We start from the raw sequence: 18,926 nt of genomic DNA on the forward strand, positions 1-18,926 counted from the left end.
TAATCCTCTAAACCTGATGTTCAGGACTTGTTCTGAAAGAATTACCTATCCACTCTCAAGGGAAAAAAAAATAAACCAACCCCTCTTAAATCCTTTGCCAGCTAATCTGTAACAGAGCAATTCATAACACTCTGGTGCTGGTTTCAGTTGTAGTGCACATGTGTAACTACAGCCTAAATACCACCACCATTTACCTGCAGTGGTCCTGGGAAGGCTGGAGGTGAGTGTGCATGCAGAGCCAGGGGCACAGGTTGGAGTCTGCCAGCAAAGAAGAATAAGCATAAAGTCTCATCCATTTTACAAGTACAGGGCTGTTTTTGCACCATGCAATGGGTATTCGATGAAATAATAAAACAAAGCTCTCCTGGGGAGATGTCCAAACATAAAACCTCTCTGCAGAGAGAAACATTTCTTAAAGGACGCAGGCTGACCTCTAAAATATTTTGTTAGAGTCTCCTCATATCAGTCTGTTCCTCCATTAAGTAGTCTCTGAAGGCAGTGTTCATTTTTGGGTTTCAGCATCCCCACCTGGCATGTGATACTAGTTTCTTTCAGGGTTTGGGATTTTAAGCACCACTGGTGTAATTACACCCACCAATTTCTCCAACTCACCAAAGATCTCCCCAGTCTTCCAGGAGCAATTAGGAGGAGAGAATGAAGCTGCTTGCAAAATTCTTGGGTATTTTCATGCAGGAAATAATGCCAGTTTAACAGTTCTCATACTCATACAAATTAGCTGCTGTTTGGTTGAATACATTCATATCTGCTATGAAAAATATGGCTCTATCAGCTGCTTCTTTATGAGCTTGTTCTAAACCAGTGACGTGACAGTGCAAAACTACTTATTTTCTGTTTCATCAAGAAGTAATTCCTTCAGGCATTAAGATGTGACATAAAATCTTTTACTAAATTGAACAATTTCATTAAGTTTTCTGTGAAGAAAGCAAAATACAGCATGGAATACAAAAGCTTTTAAAATGTGCCAGGGAATATCATTGAAAAGGTAACAAACTATGGAAGCCACAGGCCTGTCTTATGTATTTTAAACATTGTCTGAGACATGAAATAACCACAGAAACAGTTTTATATAATATGATTTAACATCGGTTGTTCAAGAACTCAGGAGAAAATGTTTACTCTTTTCTGATTAATATTAGCAACTTAAAAAAAAAAATAAAAGGCATTCTTCTGATGACTGAAATACATTCCCAGGGGGAATTCAAGCACCACAGCTCTTTCCACAGAAAACCTCCAAATAAAACATGGCCAAGTATTGTCTAGAGATTAAACACCAGGAAAGCTCTACACAACAGAGATTCCCACTTTAGGCAATTTACTTTTTCCTGCTTTTGAGGGAGGTGTTGTGAACTCTCACTCTCTTCTGCACAGAAGAAGAGACCTTCAGAGATGCTTTCTTTGTGAGGGACCTTTCCACAGCTCCAGGTTTCCATAGCAACAGCTGAGCATCCTCTCCACCCGTCAGCAGAGACTCATCCGTCGGGCTCCAGCAGAAGGAGCGGACGGTGGCCGAGTGTCCACCACACAGGGTCCCCACCAGGCTCAGGCCATCACTGCTGCAGCTGATCACATGGATGTTTCCTGTGGAGGTTCCCCCAATCAGGAAGAGTTTCCCTGCCTTTTCGTGGTACAAGCCACCCACCAGGTAATGCAGGCCATGGTTTTCAGCGCAGACTGACTCTCTGACATCCAGAACATGCAGCAGGGTTATTGGTTCTTCGGTGTCCAGCTGAGCCATGTCCCACCAGCAGAACCCCTCATCGTGTGTCATGCAATAGACCTGTTTGTAATCTTCCCCAGACCAGCCAAGAGAACTCACTGATGAATCTGAATTGCAAGTTGATATCAAAGCATCATCTTCATTATCCTTGTTGATGTCAAACACATTCACCAAGCCATCGGTTGACCCAGACACTACCAAATTGGGTTGGATAGGATGGAAACAGATTTTAGTGATGTCATCATTGTGGCTTTCAGAATAGACTCCCAAGGGTTCTTTAGTTGTGCTGGCACAGTCTGTAATGCCTCTTGCATCCCAAAACACCAGAAACGTGTCCTTATCAACTTTTTCCGTTCCGGCACAAACAATGAGGTCACTGCAGCTGACATCAAAGCTGATGAAGACATTGGAAGGATAGCCACTGAACACCTGCACAGGCTTCTGCGTGGCTGAGCGAACATCCCAGCACTTCACTGTGCCCTCACTGCAGGCTGAGAACACCACACTGTCACACACGTGTGCAAACCTGACCCCGCTGAGGATCCCGGGATGGCCGCTGTATTCCCGCAGGAAGTGCAGCGTCTCCCTGTCGTACACCCTGATGGATTTATTGGAACAGGAAACTGCCACGAAGCGGCTGCTCCCGGGCTGGGCAGCTGTGGAGGTGTCAATGTCCAGCAGGTAGGCGGGCTCCTCGCTGGGCACACAGCGCCTGGCTATGCGCAGACCCGCCAGCTGCTCCTCCACCTTCTCCACTGCCGTCATCTCGAACGCTCTCCCCAGCCTTGCCAGAAACCTGGAATAAATAAAAGAAAAGGAGAGTTTTAACTACAGCATTCTTAAACAGTGTTAGCTTTAAGTACATGTATGAGAAAGCATCTCGTGCAGAAGTGATGCGTGGAGCTAAAATTCAATTATCCCAATGTCCTGCCCACCACAACTTCATTCACAGGAACACAGAACAGGAAAGGGCTCCCTGATTCAAGGAGTTCAATCTCTCACGTCTGTAAGCACTACACCAGATAATCCCCTTAACAGATTAAACAGTCTATCTGGGAATCCTGGGAGAGTCACTTAGCTAAATTTGCTTTATTATTTTTATAAAGTAAGGTGATGTTCTCCACAAGTGGAAACAAAATTAAGTCACCCCCTCTACCTGAGGAGGAGTAAGTTTTGTTCTAGGAAGCACAGCCCACAAACAGCTGCAACAGTACGACTGCAGGAGACTTCTTAAGTGAACTTCTGTGCTGAGGGACGTGCACAGGGGAGGCAGAGAACAAGACCAAAATTACACAGCACTACAGCCTGAAATGGCCTGGTGAGGTAATTTTACAAGTATTTAGGTGCCCAATGACGCACAGAAACACCTGCCAGCGTATCATGGACCACCTAAACGGCTACATGACGTGGAATTCACTGCAATTAAGCACCTCAACGCTTTCTGAGCCTCCTGTAAAACCACAGAACACTGATGTTTAGTGCAGCTGATAAAAATCTTCCCTTCAGAGGCAATTCCTCTCTGGCACTGCTGAACCTCCCTAGAAACCCAGACTATTTCAGTGATGCACACAAATGCAAACTTTACCCAGCAAAACCAAAATTAAACAAATTTCTCCTGATCCTCTCATAGATTCACTTCTAAAATATGCTCTAAAAGGAAAAATACAGTTTTCCTTTCTATAACACACCAGAAAATTCTATTCTGTAATTGCAGTAAAGATACCATCAATTCAGAGTCAGAAAAAGCACAGCAGTATTTGCATTTTAAAGAGATATTTGCAAGGGTTTTAGTGGTTCACAAACTACAACCATTTTTTAAAGAAGATGGAGGTATGTTAATACGGTCATCCACTTCTGTTAAAAACACACATTCAATTAGACCACTGTTCTGTGTTTAAAAAGAATCAAAACCCAAACATTGAGGGAATCACAGCAGGTTTTAAGGGGTCAACACTCCAGTGATTTCTCACTGGTACTGATATTTCCTTAAGGTCTGGGCCAGCAGCCAATCCAAGGTACCACATGCACGAAACGACCCTTTAAAAAAGAAATCCAAACAGAAATGGAGTAAAAATCAGGCAGACACAGAATGCAAGAAAATATTCTCATGCCTTCCCAGCTGTTTTATCATCAATTTTTCTGCAAATTCTTCAGGCTGGATTTTTAGGGGCAGAATGTGCAAGTTTCCATGTATTACTTGCTTTAGTCATAATTATTTTAATGGTCCATGAGAGACCAAAAACAAAGGAAAAGTTGCTATGACAAAGCTGCATTCTGCTTTTTTTGTTCTTGGTGCTGTTTGTGGTTTCAGGGTTTTGCTTTCCCTCCTCCTCTGGTTTGGTGCACACAAATATTCACAACACCATGTGACAAACAAGCAAATTCTTAAAAAACAGCTTAAGTAGGCACACATAAAAACTTAATTCCCAAGTCACAAGTAATCTCCCTAAGCGATTTGCCTCACCAGTATCCGGACAATGAGGTCCCCAGGTTAATCTTCTACATCAAAGCAACCTTTCAGAGAACATCTACCAGTCATTTTTGCCATAAAATGCAGACATCCTGTGGAAACTCCTTTCCCCTCTGAAGCAAAGAAGTTCAGCGTGTTTTCTGGGATTACCCTGTGTACAACCTACCCACTGAACTTGTTCCTTACTTACTTTTCTGGGTACGTCCTCAAATGAAACAAGCTTTTACTAGAACTATTACATAAAGCCAACTGTTCTCAAACGCTGTTTGCCACACTGCTTAAACACAAAACTGTTAAACACCCATGCAAATTAATAATATAAACTGAAGAAATAAAATATTTTAACATTATTAATTAGGAAAACTACTTAATTCAATTTACTGAAGAATTACATTGGAAGCTTCTATTTAAAGAGAGTTTCAAACACACATGCTTGAGGGTGGAGAAAGGAGTTTTTGCAAACCAGCTCTCCTGCAGTGCTATGGTTACTAAAAAAATCAGGTTCTCTCTGTAAATGTCTTGTAAGAAAAATGTAGTTTTCCAAGCTGACCTGAATTTTAAGCTCTAAATATTCAGACTTTGTCTACTCAAAAGGCCAAGTAAACTCAAACAGACATGTTCCTGACAAATGTCATCCATTTGGAAGGCAAGCTGCAGTTGTTTAAATATTACTGACTGTGATAGAGAATATCTTCCAATAAGCAGTTTCTACAACACTCATGTCAGAGCTTTTACTGCTGGGGAAGGCGAGGGAACTCTACAAATACCCAGAAGTTGTAAAAAGCCAGAGTCTGCAAAAGCAGGTTCATTCAGTTTTAATAATATTTTCTGGGAAATAAAATTAGCTCAAGACAACTCTTAAACTTTTGCCCAGAATGACTTAAGTACAGCTATTCTGAAATACCACAAAACGCTGTTCATGTTTTCAGACAGAATTGCAATTTCTACCATCAGGAAGGTGAAGGGTTCAGTTTTCAATTCTATTTCCACTGCAACAACTAAGAAGCCTTAAAATTGTGTTCAATGGCAGCCAGGTTTTTGCTAAAAACCCAGTAAAATGTCTGCCTTGGTAAGAAAGACTATTATGAAATTGTGATTGAAGGTTATATAAACAATTCATGCTCAAACTTCAGGGTGTAGCTGCCAGCCCTTCCTTTTCAGAAAGGGAAGTCACTGTTGTATTTTGATGGGAAAGTTTAAATGGCAGGAATAGGATCTGTGTTAAATTTATGAGACAAATAGGAAACAATGGTCTTCCAAGCACAATAGAAGATAACTAAGCACTGGAGTGCAGCCACATACAAAGCACATGGTCCTCTGCACTGAAGCACTTTTAGTTCCTTAAGTTCAACAACAGAGGTATCTGTTTTCCAAAGAATCCTTTGGCAAAATCAGAGTCTTTGAAACGTGACATACTGTGGATAAAGCACAACAGCCAGTTGTGATGATCAGCGAGGAGAACTGCTCATGTTCATGTGACAAACTCTCTGACACAAAGACTTTGTAGGGCACCGACAGCTTGCTCTTGGACTGCTCCAGTCTCAGAAGAAATCACAGAGGTCACTGGCCAAAAGCTCTTCTTTCCCCATGGTTCCTCCTCTGCTCAGAATGTGAGGTAGTTCAATTAATTCAGGTTTTTCACTTTCTCCAGCTCACAGTGGCCCGCAGTCTGGATCTGTAGTCTCAATACTGACAAAATCCAGGTGATGTCAAGGTGCCAGGAAACCACCACCACTGGGATGACACATTAGTACCTGGCTGAAGGTGTCTGGCTCTGGCCAGTCACCTGTCTTTGAAACAGAGGTGCAATCCCATCCCTAGGGATCACCATTCCTTATGTGGAACAGCTGAATCTTTCAGCTGCATTCACACCTGCAGCCTCCGAGCCAGGAAAAGCCACATTCTATAAATTAAACTTGAAACTTTTGTGTTATTATAGCTAGACTTCTGGAACTATACTCATGAATGAATTAAGTACACAGTTACATGCAACCCCTGCACGTCTCCTGCGTATCACAACTACCAAAACCAATAAGCTTCTGGAAGAATACTCAAAACTCATTATATCTTGGGAACTCAGAATAAATACAGTTCTCTGAAACAGCCTAAAATATTTTGACCTCCAGGGCATCCTACAAGGCTCCTTTAAAAAAGAAATAAACTCAATGTTTAGAATAGAAGGCACGAAGTGGAAGTGATGCCAAAGAGGCAGGACAGGATTTTCAGATGCCTTTGTTATGTGTTTTTCACTGGTGGAGTGTAAAAACAACCACACAGCAAGACTGGAAGCAAACAGTTGTGCCAAAGGCAGCCCTTTCCAATGGTGGAGAAATGAAAAGCAAGTACCTATCTGCAGAAACTAAGCACTTAGCATTGTCCCAGCACATACTGCTGTGCTGTTTGTGCAGTATTCTAAACGTCGCAGCCTCAGTTCAAGCCAACAGGCTCATCAGTCCTCTTCAATCCAGAACGTTTTTCAAAGGAGAAACCAGCAAATCATAAGTTATTTCCCTTTTCCTTTGAGTGGTGTACAGAAGATGCTGCCAAGTTGCATAGTTCCCTTTTCCAAAAGGGAATGTTAGCTCAAAAATATATAGAAATACAAATTTTCCTTTGAAAAATAGAGTGAAAATGTGGAAAACCAGCACATTCTCAAAGATTTAATCGCTAATGTAAGAGTAACTTAGGAATAGGAGGGTAGAAATACATAATGAAAATGACCTGTAGTTCTGGCAGTCTTCTCTGCAGAGGTCAAATACCAAAAATAGCAAGGGATCTGAGCAGCAGTAGATGAAATCTTGCACTGTTCTTTCCTACTATAAACAATACAAACAGACCCTCCCTTTATTTTCACCATTATTGAAAGTTCAAGAACAAGCTGAGAACAAACGTGGAGCTCTGGGCAGCGGGAAGCAGCTCATGCATGCACAGGACATGTGGTTTGCATTTGAAAGCAGAGCTGCCAAGGCAGGGAGAACACATCAATGCTGCACTTCCCTGATGCAGGAGCCTGCAGAGACCTCTCCTCACTGGCACCACTCCCCAGCAGAAGATGGATCAACAAACCATCTGAGCACTGAGGGGAAGCACAGAGCACCCCTCAGGAATGCAGAGTTTCTCCAGGACACACACTCCCATAGCTGGTTTTGTTGTTTTACCCAAGCAGAGGGAGAAGGGGTTTTTCCAGCATTCCCACAAAGCCTGCTGAAGGCAAAGACAAGAGCATTTAAGTCATCAGGCAGGAAGGGAATAAAATGCATGAGAGGCTACACTAAAGTGCAGAGACAAGATGTAACTGCCAAGAGAATTATTTCATCCTCTCATATCAGCTACATCTCGCTTCCAAATGTAAAGCACAGTCAGAAAGAAGCTCCATGTAATTCTTCATTTGCAGCACAGAGAAAATGGTATCAGTAGAATAGAAAGGAGGAAAAAGATAAAACACAAAGTCTATGGGAAGATCAAAAAAATTACGTCTACCAAGCTACTTGCCTTTTATGAAATCAATTCCTGCCCTCCCACCAGGACTGAGCTTCAGGGTATAATCCTGTTTAGCAATGGAAAGAGGAGCTGTAGGTGGGAGACAGAACCAAGGAAATGGCCTTAAACAGTATTGGTTGGAGGGAAAAAATAAGAGTCAGAGGTAAGAGAGAATAAAGGGAAAAAGGCCCAGCTGCTCAGTGCTTTGGGGTTCAATAATTTAAAAAAAAATTTAAAAATAGAAACTACCACTTTTGTGAACTCATCTTTTGGGGACATAAGCAGGTCTTCACATCAATTCAGAAACAAAACCTGTTTTGAATATTATACTGCACATCCATAGAAAGAGAATGCAAAAACAACTTCTGGATTGGATCAAGCATAGCTTTAAATGCATAAATCATAAAAACCATACAGTGGCTATTTTCATCAAAAGAAAACTTTCAGGTTGGTTTCTTTTTTGGTGTAAGATTCTGCATTCAAACTAGAAAGACCTATCCTGATTTTGCATCGAACACTAGAAAATATGGTGGAGACAGGTGAGATCTAGAACATTCAGGCATGCCTTCAGGTCCAAAGTGCAATGAATTAACATTCAAACTTGAGTAACTGAAAGCCTATTGACAGAAATTCATGAACGAAAGAGATGGTAAAGAGCTGCAAAAGACCAGATGGCCAATTGAAAAAGTGTAGAATAATCCAATGTACAATTATAAAACTCAAGCTAGAAAGCACTATACAAAACTATAAAAATGCCAAATCACAAATTTTGGCTTCTAAATTAAGGCAAATATTTTAAAATATGATGCTCAGATTGCTAACCTACCTTCTTAGAACAATTTAGAAGACCCTGGCATAAACATGGGAAACATAGTTTCTAAATATTCTAATAAACTGTGTAAAATAATATTTCAAACACATTTGAGAATACCCCTTTTCAGTCTTCTCTTTTCATCCAATTCCATGCTGGTGACAAAGACCTACTAACAGAGGAGCCACAAAGGAAACTGTCCCCCAAATCCCACTCTGCCATGAGCAGCTGGACCCAACCAAGAACTTCCTTGTGAGGGGGAGCTTTCCTTGTACTGACATCACCAGGTAGAGGATGTGACTGCATCCAGGTGTGGATGAGGTGGTCATCCAATAAAGGAGTAATAAGAGGATAAGAGATGCTCTATTTTACTCTCATGGCTATTCTCAGATCAAGCTGACAGAAGTTGCAGCAGAAGCAATCCTATTTTATAAAGGCAGATCTGAAAGAGTCCCAGGCAAAGGGTAAACTACAGAAAGAGATATTGTAATTGGGCTATTTGTATTCTAAATTCTATATACTATGTTTTCTTCTTTTTTTTTTTTTCTGGCAAATAACACTGTATTTGAAAACACTCTGAAAGCTAATCTGTGCTTAAATTGCACTCTCAGAAGCCTCTGAACAGCTAAACAACAAATGCTGCGTCCTCAGGTGGATTCTAGAGGACAGGAAAACTGCCCCAGTGCTGGGCTCTGGCTTTTGCACTGAGCAAGGCTCTGCCATGGGGGTCAAAGATGAGGTTTGTGCCTGTTGCCTGTAATGGAACCACAGCTATCCAGCCAGTCTGCTGCAAACCTTGAAGAGAATCCAAGTCTCAGCCTTCTGCACTTGTGCTTATCTCATCAGACCACAGCGACAACAGAGAAGTCATTTCCTTTCTCCTGTGAGCACCTCCCACTGAACCCAACATATTGAGATGACTTCTTGCGACCACAAACATAGGAAAGAAGATACAGAACTAATCAGCCTCTCAAATAACACACAGCCAACAGGTGCTGCAAATCAAACATGGAGGTTACAATGGTCACCTGCATGTAGTGTTAAGTTTTGATCCATTCCCATTTCAACACAACAGCCACAAGCAGCTCAGAGGAGGTTCATGCTCGCTAACAGCATTTTCTTTTGTGAAGAGGTCCAACAGCTTTGCTGTCTGACTTGGCACTAGAGCTATGCACCGAGATGGTTATCTCAAATAAGACAGAAATAAAGTATTTATCCAAGTGGATTTGAACAAGAACCTGGCCTACAAACACTTCCTAGTCCTGACTGTGACAGCACAGCTTGCTGAGTAATTCCCAGCAAGGGGCAACATTCACTCATCACTTTCTCAATCAATGAAACAAGGACAGCATTTGCCCAACTCACAATCCTTGGGCACACAAACATTAGTAAGTACAGTCAGCAGCAGACTTTCACAGAAAAAGCCTTGTTCTGAATGTCTACACTACAAGATACAATGCAAAAGTCACTGTGACACTGTGGTGCACCTGCAAATTCCACAATCAAAAAGTGCTCTGATGCCCTTTCAAGTTTGGGATTACAAGAAAGGACTCCAAGAGCGACAATTTTCAGGGCCATTTTAAGCTGAGCAAAACACCACATGAACGGGCAACACCAATGATCCACCCTACAGAGAAAGGTGAAAGGAAAAAATTACTTACACAACTGCATTAATAATTTAGTGACTCTGAAATAACACCATTTAATTCCTTCAATTTAGACATTGTCACTTACTACAAGCATCCTCATACAGAAGAAACCTGGAAATAAGTAAGAAGTCTTCCCAAAGATTAATAAAATTTGCTGAAATTCTTCCAAAGAATTTATTTCTACACCACAGGAAGTCTGGGAAATTTCAGCCTGAATTCAGCAACAACCATAATAAAAGGATGTGAAGAAACTTTGCTATAACTGGAAAAAGAGCTTCTACTACCACACACTGGTGCCAAAATACCTACAATGACATAAAATCGATGTTTTATTTACTGGAATATTTTAGAAATTCTTTCACAACAGTAATTTACTTTAAGTACACTTCATTATCAGAGCTCATTCTTCAAAACACAAAACTATTATGTTTTCAAGACTCTCTTCTTAACAACCCAAGCTTAAATCAGTTGCTGGTGAACAGGTAAGAAGATAATCCCCTACATGTGCAGATATAGGGGAATACAAGACACACAACATTTGTGTGCTTGGTAATTCTAAGCCCCAACTCTAACATCATTGCCTAAGCAATTCTCTGAAGTTCCAGATGTATTGCACAGGCACAAACATCTACCAAGCCTAAGCAGGGAAAACTTCTCCTCATTTTCCTCATCTGCTTCCCCAGAACATGCAGATCACTAACATGTCTTCGCCAGTCACATCCCACACTATCCATTTTTTTATATTTAGCTACTCCAGAACATCCCCACGTCAAGGTAATTTGTCAGACCCTCTCCAGTTTCAAAGCAACAAGAGAAACTTGAGATCCCTGTGTGCCCGTGACAGTTCACAGACTATCAGTTTCCAAAGCATGCTCTTTGTGCAGTCTGACAGCTGGAGGCTCTGCTGAATCTTTATCATGCCCTAAGCTCAATTTTCAATGTTTTGTAGCAGACAAAAGGAAAAGATGTCGTCTAAGTGACAACAGGAGGATGGAAGAGGCTGAAATAAAGGGTTTCAAAACTATGTTGGCTCTATCCCATACAGGAAAATTTACTTTTGAGTCTCCATGAAAGATGCTAAGGCACCAAGGATGTGGACATTGAACCCATGCAAGGCACTCTCTTCAGCTCTTCGTTTCCAGGAGCCTTTAGACAGTGCTTACTCTTGAACTATACATGGAACTCCAGCAGCAGCTTCACCAATGCCATAAAAGATAAAAAATAAATCAGCTTTTCCTTTCCATGATACCCAAATGCACAGTGATTTTTCCATACTCCTCTGGAAGCTCATGTTTAACTGTTTTTTCACTCTTTAAGTAATTTAGGACTCAGTCATAAAAAATAAAATAATGAAAGGGAAGGACAAAGGAGAAAGTATGCAGGAATTCCCACTCCAGACATTCTGATCAAGAGATCTGCTGTAACCAGCAACACAGACAATCCCTGCTGGCAAATCACAACAGAACTCTATGTTTTTGTTAGCACCCATGAACCCCTGGGTGGGGAACTTATTTTTCTGAGATCCACAAACACCTTTCCAATGTCTTCAGCAGCCTGTTGCCCCAAAATAAGACAGGGATAAAAAGCAAAGTCAAGAGCTTTATGCATTTTAATAACCCTGCTCTCAAGCCATGTTTGTTCACAATGCTTAAGTGAACCTATATTTCACAGGGTCATAGCAGGCTCTCAGCAGTGCTCTTTGCTGAGGCCAATGTCTTGATAATTAAGCCATAATCAAGTCAGAGAAGGAAGGGTTAGATGATGCAGGTAATGGACTGTTTATTTCACAAGAAGCCGCTGGATGCTTTGCCTTGTGTAGCTTGGCAAAGACAGAGACTGAGCAGGCATACGATTACTATCTACAAATACATCAAAGGAATAAATGCTGAGGAGGGAGGGGAGCTACTCAAGAACAATACTGGCACAAGAGTTTAAGAGTATAAACTGACCATAAATAAAATATGGAACAGAAATCATAAAGTTTATCTCACAAAATACTTCCCAGTTATAACAGTGGGGGTAAAAACTTTAACTGTCTTCATCTGCTTTTATAACCTCGCCAGCCTGGCACCCAGCACTGTCCTTTCACAGCAAAGAACACAAATGGGAAGTCAGACTGAGAAACAAGCAACTCTGAGATAAGCTGGCTCATCATTCCTTTCTGGAAGATACCACGTTGCCACGCAGACAATAGCAAGACACAATATTTGCTCAGTCCATAGTTCCAAAAGCAGCATTAAGACCTTAGTAAGAGGGCATGTACGTGCAGAGAGAGCACGCAGCTTCCAGCTTAACGTGACCTCCTCTCCACGCCGCTGGGACCGTCAGGACAGCAGCCTAAGGACTTGAGCGTGCCCCTCCACCCGGCCACATCTAATGCCGAGGCTGCTGGCTGGAGAATCCCACGGAGTTCGGGACAGACTGCCAGAGGCTGCTGGCTGGAGAATCCCACGGAGTTCGGGACAGACTGCCAGAGGCTGTTGGCTGGAGAATCCCAAGGAGTTCGGGACAGACTGCCAGAGGCTGCTGGCTGGAGAATCCCAAGGAGTTCGGGACAGACTGCCAGAGGCTGTTGGCTGGAGAATCCCAAGGAGTTCGGGACAGATTGCCAGAGGCTGTTATTCCGCACTCGGCCACCGGATGTCGCCAGTGACCGCCCCAGAGCAGCTCAGAGAGGGCGTCATGATTTACGCGATCCCAAGAGCATCAATAAAGTACCAGTATTTTTTCTTCTTTTTAAAAGCCTCCGTTCTTCAAATCAGACCATTAATCAAAAATGACATGCTTCACTTACAACTGTCTAGCACGAAAAACTGAAGGGAAAAAAACCAAATTCAACTATGCCACAACTTTTCTTTCTGAACCATCAGAAGTTAAAAATATACTCATGTTCTTAATAAAGTCTCATTTGGTGACTTCAATTCAGAGATTTTGATCATTCGGAGTTCATAATAATGTGAGATGAGACTCATATGTCCATGCAATCCACACATAAACATACAGGGAATGACTGACTGGTGTGCACTTGTATTTGCTCTTTTAGCATCCAGCAAATGCTGAGTCCAGAAACACCCATCACTCAAATTTTTCAGGAAAGAGGGATGAACAAACCAGACCCAGCAACTACAAACCCTTCCTCTCTCAATCTGTTACACTCATATCTATCTCCCACAAACATTCCTGAAGCAGGAGTGTTCAATGCACATGCAAAGTAATAGTTGCCCAAGACATTAAACCACTAGAATTAACCTTTCTTTCTTTAAATGTTTTTCTCCCTTTCAAAACTGAGTCATGTATTTCCTTAGGTATCCTGACAGACGTTGAATAAACTAAAATCAAATCCTCTCACCTCAAAAAACTCCATCATAAACCACATAAACACTCAAGTAAGTTAGAAGTGCTAGTAGAGGAGCTGCATGTTTCTAAACAAGAATTTTTGCTTTCTCAGCTATCTGCCTGTCCCTTCTGATTGCAAAAAGGAGCCATAACACTTAATTCCAGCTTTACCACGCATTCCCATAGCAACAAGGATACACAGATTATTATTATGAAAAGATCCTCAAATTACTGCAAAGTAAACAATATCTGAAGTTCCCTATTCCAGGTAGTGCCAGCATACAACACCAGTTTGCCAATTTTAGTTAAATGTTGCGTTGTCTTTTCACCAATTTAACTGCTCACCAATTGTACAGCACTTCTGCATCTTATTTTAATGAGAAGCTGAGCAATGCTTTTGCCTTGAAATAACAGACAAGGGAAAAAAAAAGATCTTGGTAGTTATGGCAAGGTGCAGAGAGAGATGCAAGTGAAAAGTTGTTAATCAATTAAAAATACAAAAAAAATCAAGATTCTGCTGAAGAAAAAAGGAAATTGCAAGAAAGATTATGAACAATACAGCTAAACAATTGTTTTACTTTAAAACTGATCTTGGATTTGCATAATTTAATTTAATTCAGCATATGAACTAGGAGTGATTTAATGCTTTTTCACAGATAAGATTCAGTTGCCATATTAAACAAAGAACCCTTTCTTTTTGATTTTTTTATTAGGTTTTCATTTAGCTGGAAAACTACAGAATTAAAAAAAAAAAATACCAAGTGCCTTTTCAAGGCCACAGTACCTTCTTATATAAAACAAGTTTCAAAGAGGAAAACAATAGGAGCTAACAAGTTTTGAAATACTTGCATTCCTCTATCTGCTGCAAAAGTCTCAAACTAAACATTAAGGTCATGTCGAAACATTTTCAGCAATACCAACAGTGTGATAAAAAATAATACAAAGCCCTGATAATATTAATAATCTGCAAGAAGTGCTTTCAGACTCATGTGAAAAGGGGTGATAAAGTCTGTAAAGGGTATAAATGACAGCACAGATGGTTTATGTTACAAACGAGAATAATGATAATGTAACAGATCTTCTGGGCTTTAACACCTGACATGAACAGAACAAAAATTTATCAGACTGAAGACTTTATAGGATAATATGAACTTGTTAAAATTGACAGCTGCAAAGTTTGATTCCTGCCAACACTTCTAAATTACTTTGACCATTGAAAAGACTCATCCTGTAAGACCTAGAAACAGGACAGAAAAATCAGAACAGCCTAATGGAATTACCAGTGTTTGTCCTGCAATTTGAGTGTGATTTTTACAGTGCGGTACCCTGGCTTAGCTGCTTCTTCCCCACCCCCATTTCCACTGCTTTGTTCTCACGGAAATATTTTGTTAAAACTTGCACCAAGTGTCAGCTAAGGCAAAAATAAATCACAGAAACAATTCAACCAACGCATTATTTTGGCATCAGACATCCTTCACTCCCAGTCTAAAGCTTTATTTACCAAAGCACCCATCTCTATCCCGTTTCCCAGTCCCTCCACCTCCCATTCACTTTAGAAGCCAAAAAACCACTCTCTCAGTCACGTGCAGGACATGGTATATACTTAACTAACCAGCCCTAAATTAAATGCAGGAGGAAATAAGAGAGGAAAATGCACCAGCAAGAATTTATGTAATTATTTAGTGTTTAACTTCTCTGTTAAAGAAAAAGAGACAGTTTCAGGGACATGAGAAGGGGAAGAGCTCAGGGAGAAGGGGGTAGTGGGTCAGGTTGAAGTCTGAGGATGGCAAAGATGTTTGAGGTTGAACTTTCTAACCCCCATGGGATTGGGCAAATATGCTCTTTTTCTGCCTTTCTTACATCTTCCATTGCCCATCTTGCACCTGAACTGCTCCCAAGTCCCAAAGCACACTCCAAAACCTTGCCAAGTCTCTTATCCACAATTCTCAACACCTTTTTTTTTTTTATGTGTGGTGTGAAAGCCACTAATGGGCTTGTCCCCACACAGGAGAAGCTGAGCCCCATAAAAATCATCTTTTTACTCACCAAATAAACCCAAGCCTTAGACTGTCTGCAGAGGCAGCTTGGTATCAACACACCTGAGCATGCTGCATGGTAGTGCTGATTTCCTTCTGTTTTGCCATTTTTTCTTCTTTTCCCCAGAAAAGCTTGGAAATACCATTATTTTTATACTTCCAGTAAAAAGCACAACAAAGCTGCAGAACCCAGCTGGAAAATGCTTCCAGCAGGTAACAACCATCTGGTCTCTCAGGAGACCTCCCATGCTGTCAAGTACAGACCAGACCCCAAGGTTTGCCCAGCAAAACTGATGCAGTGAAAGAAAAAACATTAAAAAAAACATCTGGAAAGGTTGAGAGAATTGGGATTATTCAGCCTGGAAAAGAGATGGCTTTGGGGTGACCTAACTGCTGCCTTTCAGTACCTGAAGGGAGCCTGCAAGAAAGATGGAGAGAGACTATTTACAAGAGCCTGGAGTGACAGGACAAGGAGGAATGGAAAACTGAGAGAGGGCAGGAAGAAATTCTTAACTGTGAGGGTGGGGACACCCTGGCACAGGTTGCCCAGAGAAGCTGTGGCTGCCCCATCCCTGGGAGTGTTCAAGGCCGGACTGGATGGGGCTTGGAGTAACCTGGTCTGATGGAAGGTGTCCCTGCCATGGCAGAGGGTTGGAACAAGATTTTAAAACCCCTTTCAACCCAAACCATTCTATGGTTCTATGATCTTTTTTAAAAAACATTTAAAAAGCCACCTGAACGTCATCGATCATCCCATGCACAGAAGAACTCTTATGTGGAAAAAAAAATAAATCATTCTTTCCAAAAGGTCCGAGACCACAGAAGAAACAGGCAGGCCCCAGGTCATGTCGATGCATGGAGAGGCTGCCCAGGAGTTCTGGGCCCACCTTTCCCTAGAGGGCTGTTCCTTAACACCATAAAAAGATATTTGGAGGAAAACACAAACAGCTACACCTGTCTTTAACTCTAAACAAACAGAAACCAAGATGCAAACTTTAAACAAGCACCATGTAAAATTAGCACCTAGAAACCATGGGATACACATGAACACAAACCTGTTCAGTTACTCTGCAGACAGGGACAATTATCTTCAAGGAGCTGCTCTGCACACACACTTCACTGAATCTGACTATACTCTCAAACAGAAAATATTTGGAAATACTGACAATATTAGGAAATAAAAGGCATCAACATACCTTTGTCCTGAGAACAAAGTTTTTACAGACCTAAAACCCAGCACACTAAGAAAGAGCTTGTGCTTCTGCATTCTTTCAAATATGTAACACATTTCTAAGAAAACTTAATTTAGAATTATAGGATTATAACCGAGTCACTAACACAACACAGAACTGATAATTCTACTCCCTGTACCTTGTAGGAAAAAGCTAATTCTACAACATAGCATATTTTGAGATATCTGTTGATTATATAAAATATAATTTAAGGATATGGATATCACAGCTTTGACAGTGGTTTCTGCAACTAGTTTTTTATTCAAAACCACAGAAAAGTTTCTTTTCCTTTTTTCCCAAGGGAGTAAAACAAGCAAACAAAAAAACCCAAAACGCAACTTTCATTTCTCCTTCTGACCTTTTCCAGATTTGTTTGGGTGCGGGGTTTTTTTGTTTGTTTTAGACTGTAACTATTATTAAGAAAGATCCCCATCTGCACCAAACCTAGATGAGGTCAGCTGGTGCTTACCAGCATAACTTCCTAATACATACATTTTATTGAATCACACAATCATTAAGGTGTCCCTGCCCAGAGTGGGAACGAAGCTCCCAGGCTGCGCTGAGGGATGGGATAAACTCACAGCGCAAGTCGAGCGTCCTGGTTCACATCTCGCCAGCGACACAGCGCAGCTTCTCAACAAAGCCAGCGCCGCTTCAGTTCAGCCTAACGGGAGCAGAAAGGCAGCGGTGAGGGAGGGCAGCACAGCCACAGAAGCCCAGCCCCGATGTCCAGGAGCTCGTCCGGGCCGCTGCTCTCCCGGCCCAAACCCCTTTCTGCCCCACCACAAGCCGCACAGGGTCAACCCCCGGCACAGGACCCCCGCCCGCCCCTCACAGCCCTGCCCGGGATCCCCCACAGACGGTCCCTCAGGGCACAGCGCCCGCGCCCTCCCCACAGCAGCGCCCGCGGCTCGTCCTCAGCCCAGACCTCCCTCGGCCTGGTCCGGGCCCCGCAGTGTTCCTCACCCCGGGTCCTCATCCCGGCGCCCCCAGTGTTCCTCACCCCGGGTCCTCATCCCGGCGTCCCCAGTGTTCCTCACCCCGGGTCCTCATCCCGGCGTCCCCAGTGTTCCTCACCCGGGGTTCCTGTCTCAGCTCCCCCAGGTTTCCTTACCCAGGATCCTTACACCGGTTCCGCCAGGGGTTCCTTATCCCGTATTCTTGTTCCGGCCGCCCAAGGAGTTCCTTGCCCGGGTTCCTTATCCCGGCCGCTCCAGGAATCCCTGTCCCTGCCGGTGTTCCTTACCCGGGATGCTTATCCCGGCCGCTCCATGGGATCCCTGTCCCTGCCGGCGTTCCTTACCCGGGATGCTTATCCCGGCAGGTGACCGCGCTCCATGGGATCCCTGTCCCTGCCGGCGTTCCTTACCCGGGATGCTTATCCCGGCCGCTCCATGGGATCCCTGTCCCTGCCGGCGTTCCTTACCCGGGATGCTTATCCCGGCCGCTCCATGGGATCCCTGTCCCTGCCGGCGTTCCTTACCCGGGATGCTTATCCCGGCCGCTCCATGGGGTCCCTGTCCCTGCCGGCGTTCCTTACCCGGGATGCTTATCCCGGCCGCTCCATGGGATCCCTGTCCCTGCCGGCGTTCCTTACCCGGGATGCTTATCCCGGCCGCTCCATGGGGTCCCTGTCCCGGTCCCTCCTAGCCCGGCCGCCCCGGCCGCCGCCGCGTGCGCACCGCGCTGTCCCTGCCAGCCCCGCCCCCGCGCCCTTTCCCGCCGCCCCATTGGCTGCTGCGGCCGCCATCTTCCGGCCATAGAGGCGGGGGAAGGAAGGGACGCACGGAAGGGGATTGGTGCAAAGGGCGGAGGGGGCGGGACCGGCCGGGAAGCGCCGCTGTTTGATTGGCTGGGGCAGGGAAGCCCCGCCCCGGGGCCGCCGGCGCGGCTGCGCGCGGACGTGGCGCGGGCTCGGGGGCGGCGGGAGCCTCGCCGAGGGAACGGGGCGCACGGAAACGGGAACGCTCTCCAGGGGGCGGGGCTGACACCCTGCGCTGGGCAGCTGCGATGTGGAGCTGGGCAGGGGTGGCACACGGAGCTGCAGCCCCCAGGAAAGCAGGAACACACAGGATTATTTCCTAGGAGGGACCCAAACACTAAGAAAGACAAGAAGGTTAATTAGGTTTCCTTTTCCTTGAGCTTGCTGTTAGATTTTCCAATTAAATTTCCAA

The 18,926-nt window shown here is 43.4% G+C and overlaps 1 protein-coding gene across 7 annotated transcripts; it reads right to left on the reverse strand.

Moving 5' to 3' along the window:
* Window positions 1-886: 886 nt before the first annotated feature.
* WDR89 (WD repeat domain 89) lies at window positions 887-18,449 on the reverse strand. Of its 7 annotated transcripts, none has more exons than XM_039553037.1 (3): window positions 18,350-18,426; window positions 17,334-17,416; window positions 887-2,534 (listed from the first exon to the last, which is right to left on the reverse strand). In XM_039553037.1, the coding sequence occupies exon 3, from the start codon at window positions 2,501-2,503 to the stop codon at window positions 1,334-1,336; it is 1,170 nt and encodes a 389-aa protein (XP_039408971.1). In that variant the 5' UTR covers window positions 2,504-2,534; window positions 17,334-17,416; window positions 18,350-18,426; the 3' UTR covers window positions 887-1,333. The 7 variants fall into 7 exon arrangements, with proteins under 7 accessions (XP_039408971.1, XP_039408969.1, XP_039408970.1 ...); XM_039553035.1 differs by lacking the exon at window positions 18,350-18,426 and adding an exon at window positions 17,867-18,077; XM_039553036.1 differs by lacking the exon at window positions 18,350-18,426 and adding an exon at window positions 17,999-18,017.
* Window positions 18,450-18,926: the final 477 nt, after the last annotated feature.

The sequence above is a fragment of the Corvus cornix genome, chromosome 5, assembly GCF_000738735.6.
Source record: "Corvus cornix cornix isolate S_Up_H32 chromosome 5, ASM73873v5, whole genome shotgun sequence".
NCBI classification, from domain to species: Eukaryota; Metazoa; Chordata; class Aves; order Passeriformes; family Corvidae; genus Corvus; species Corvus cornix.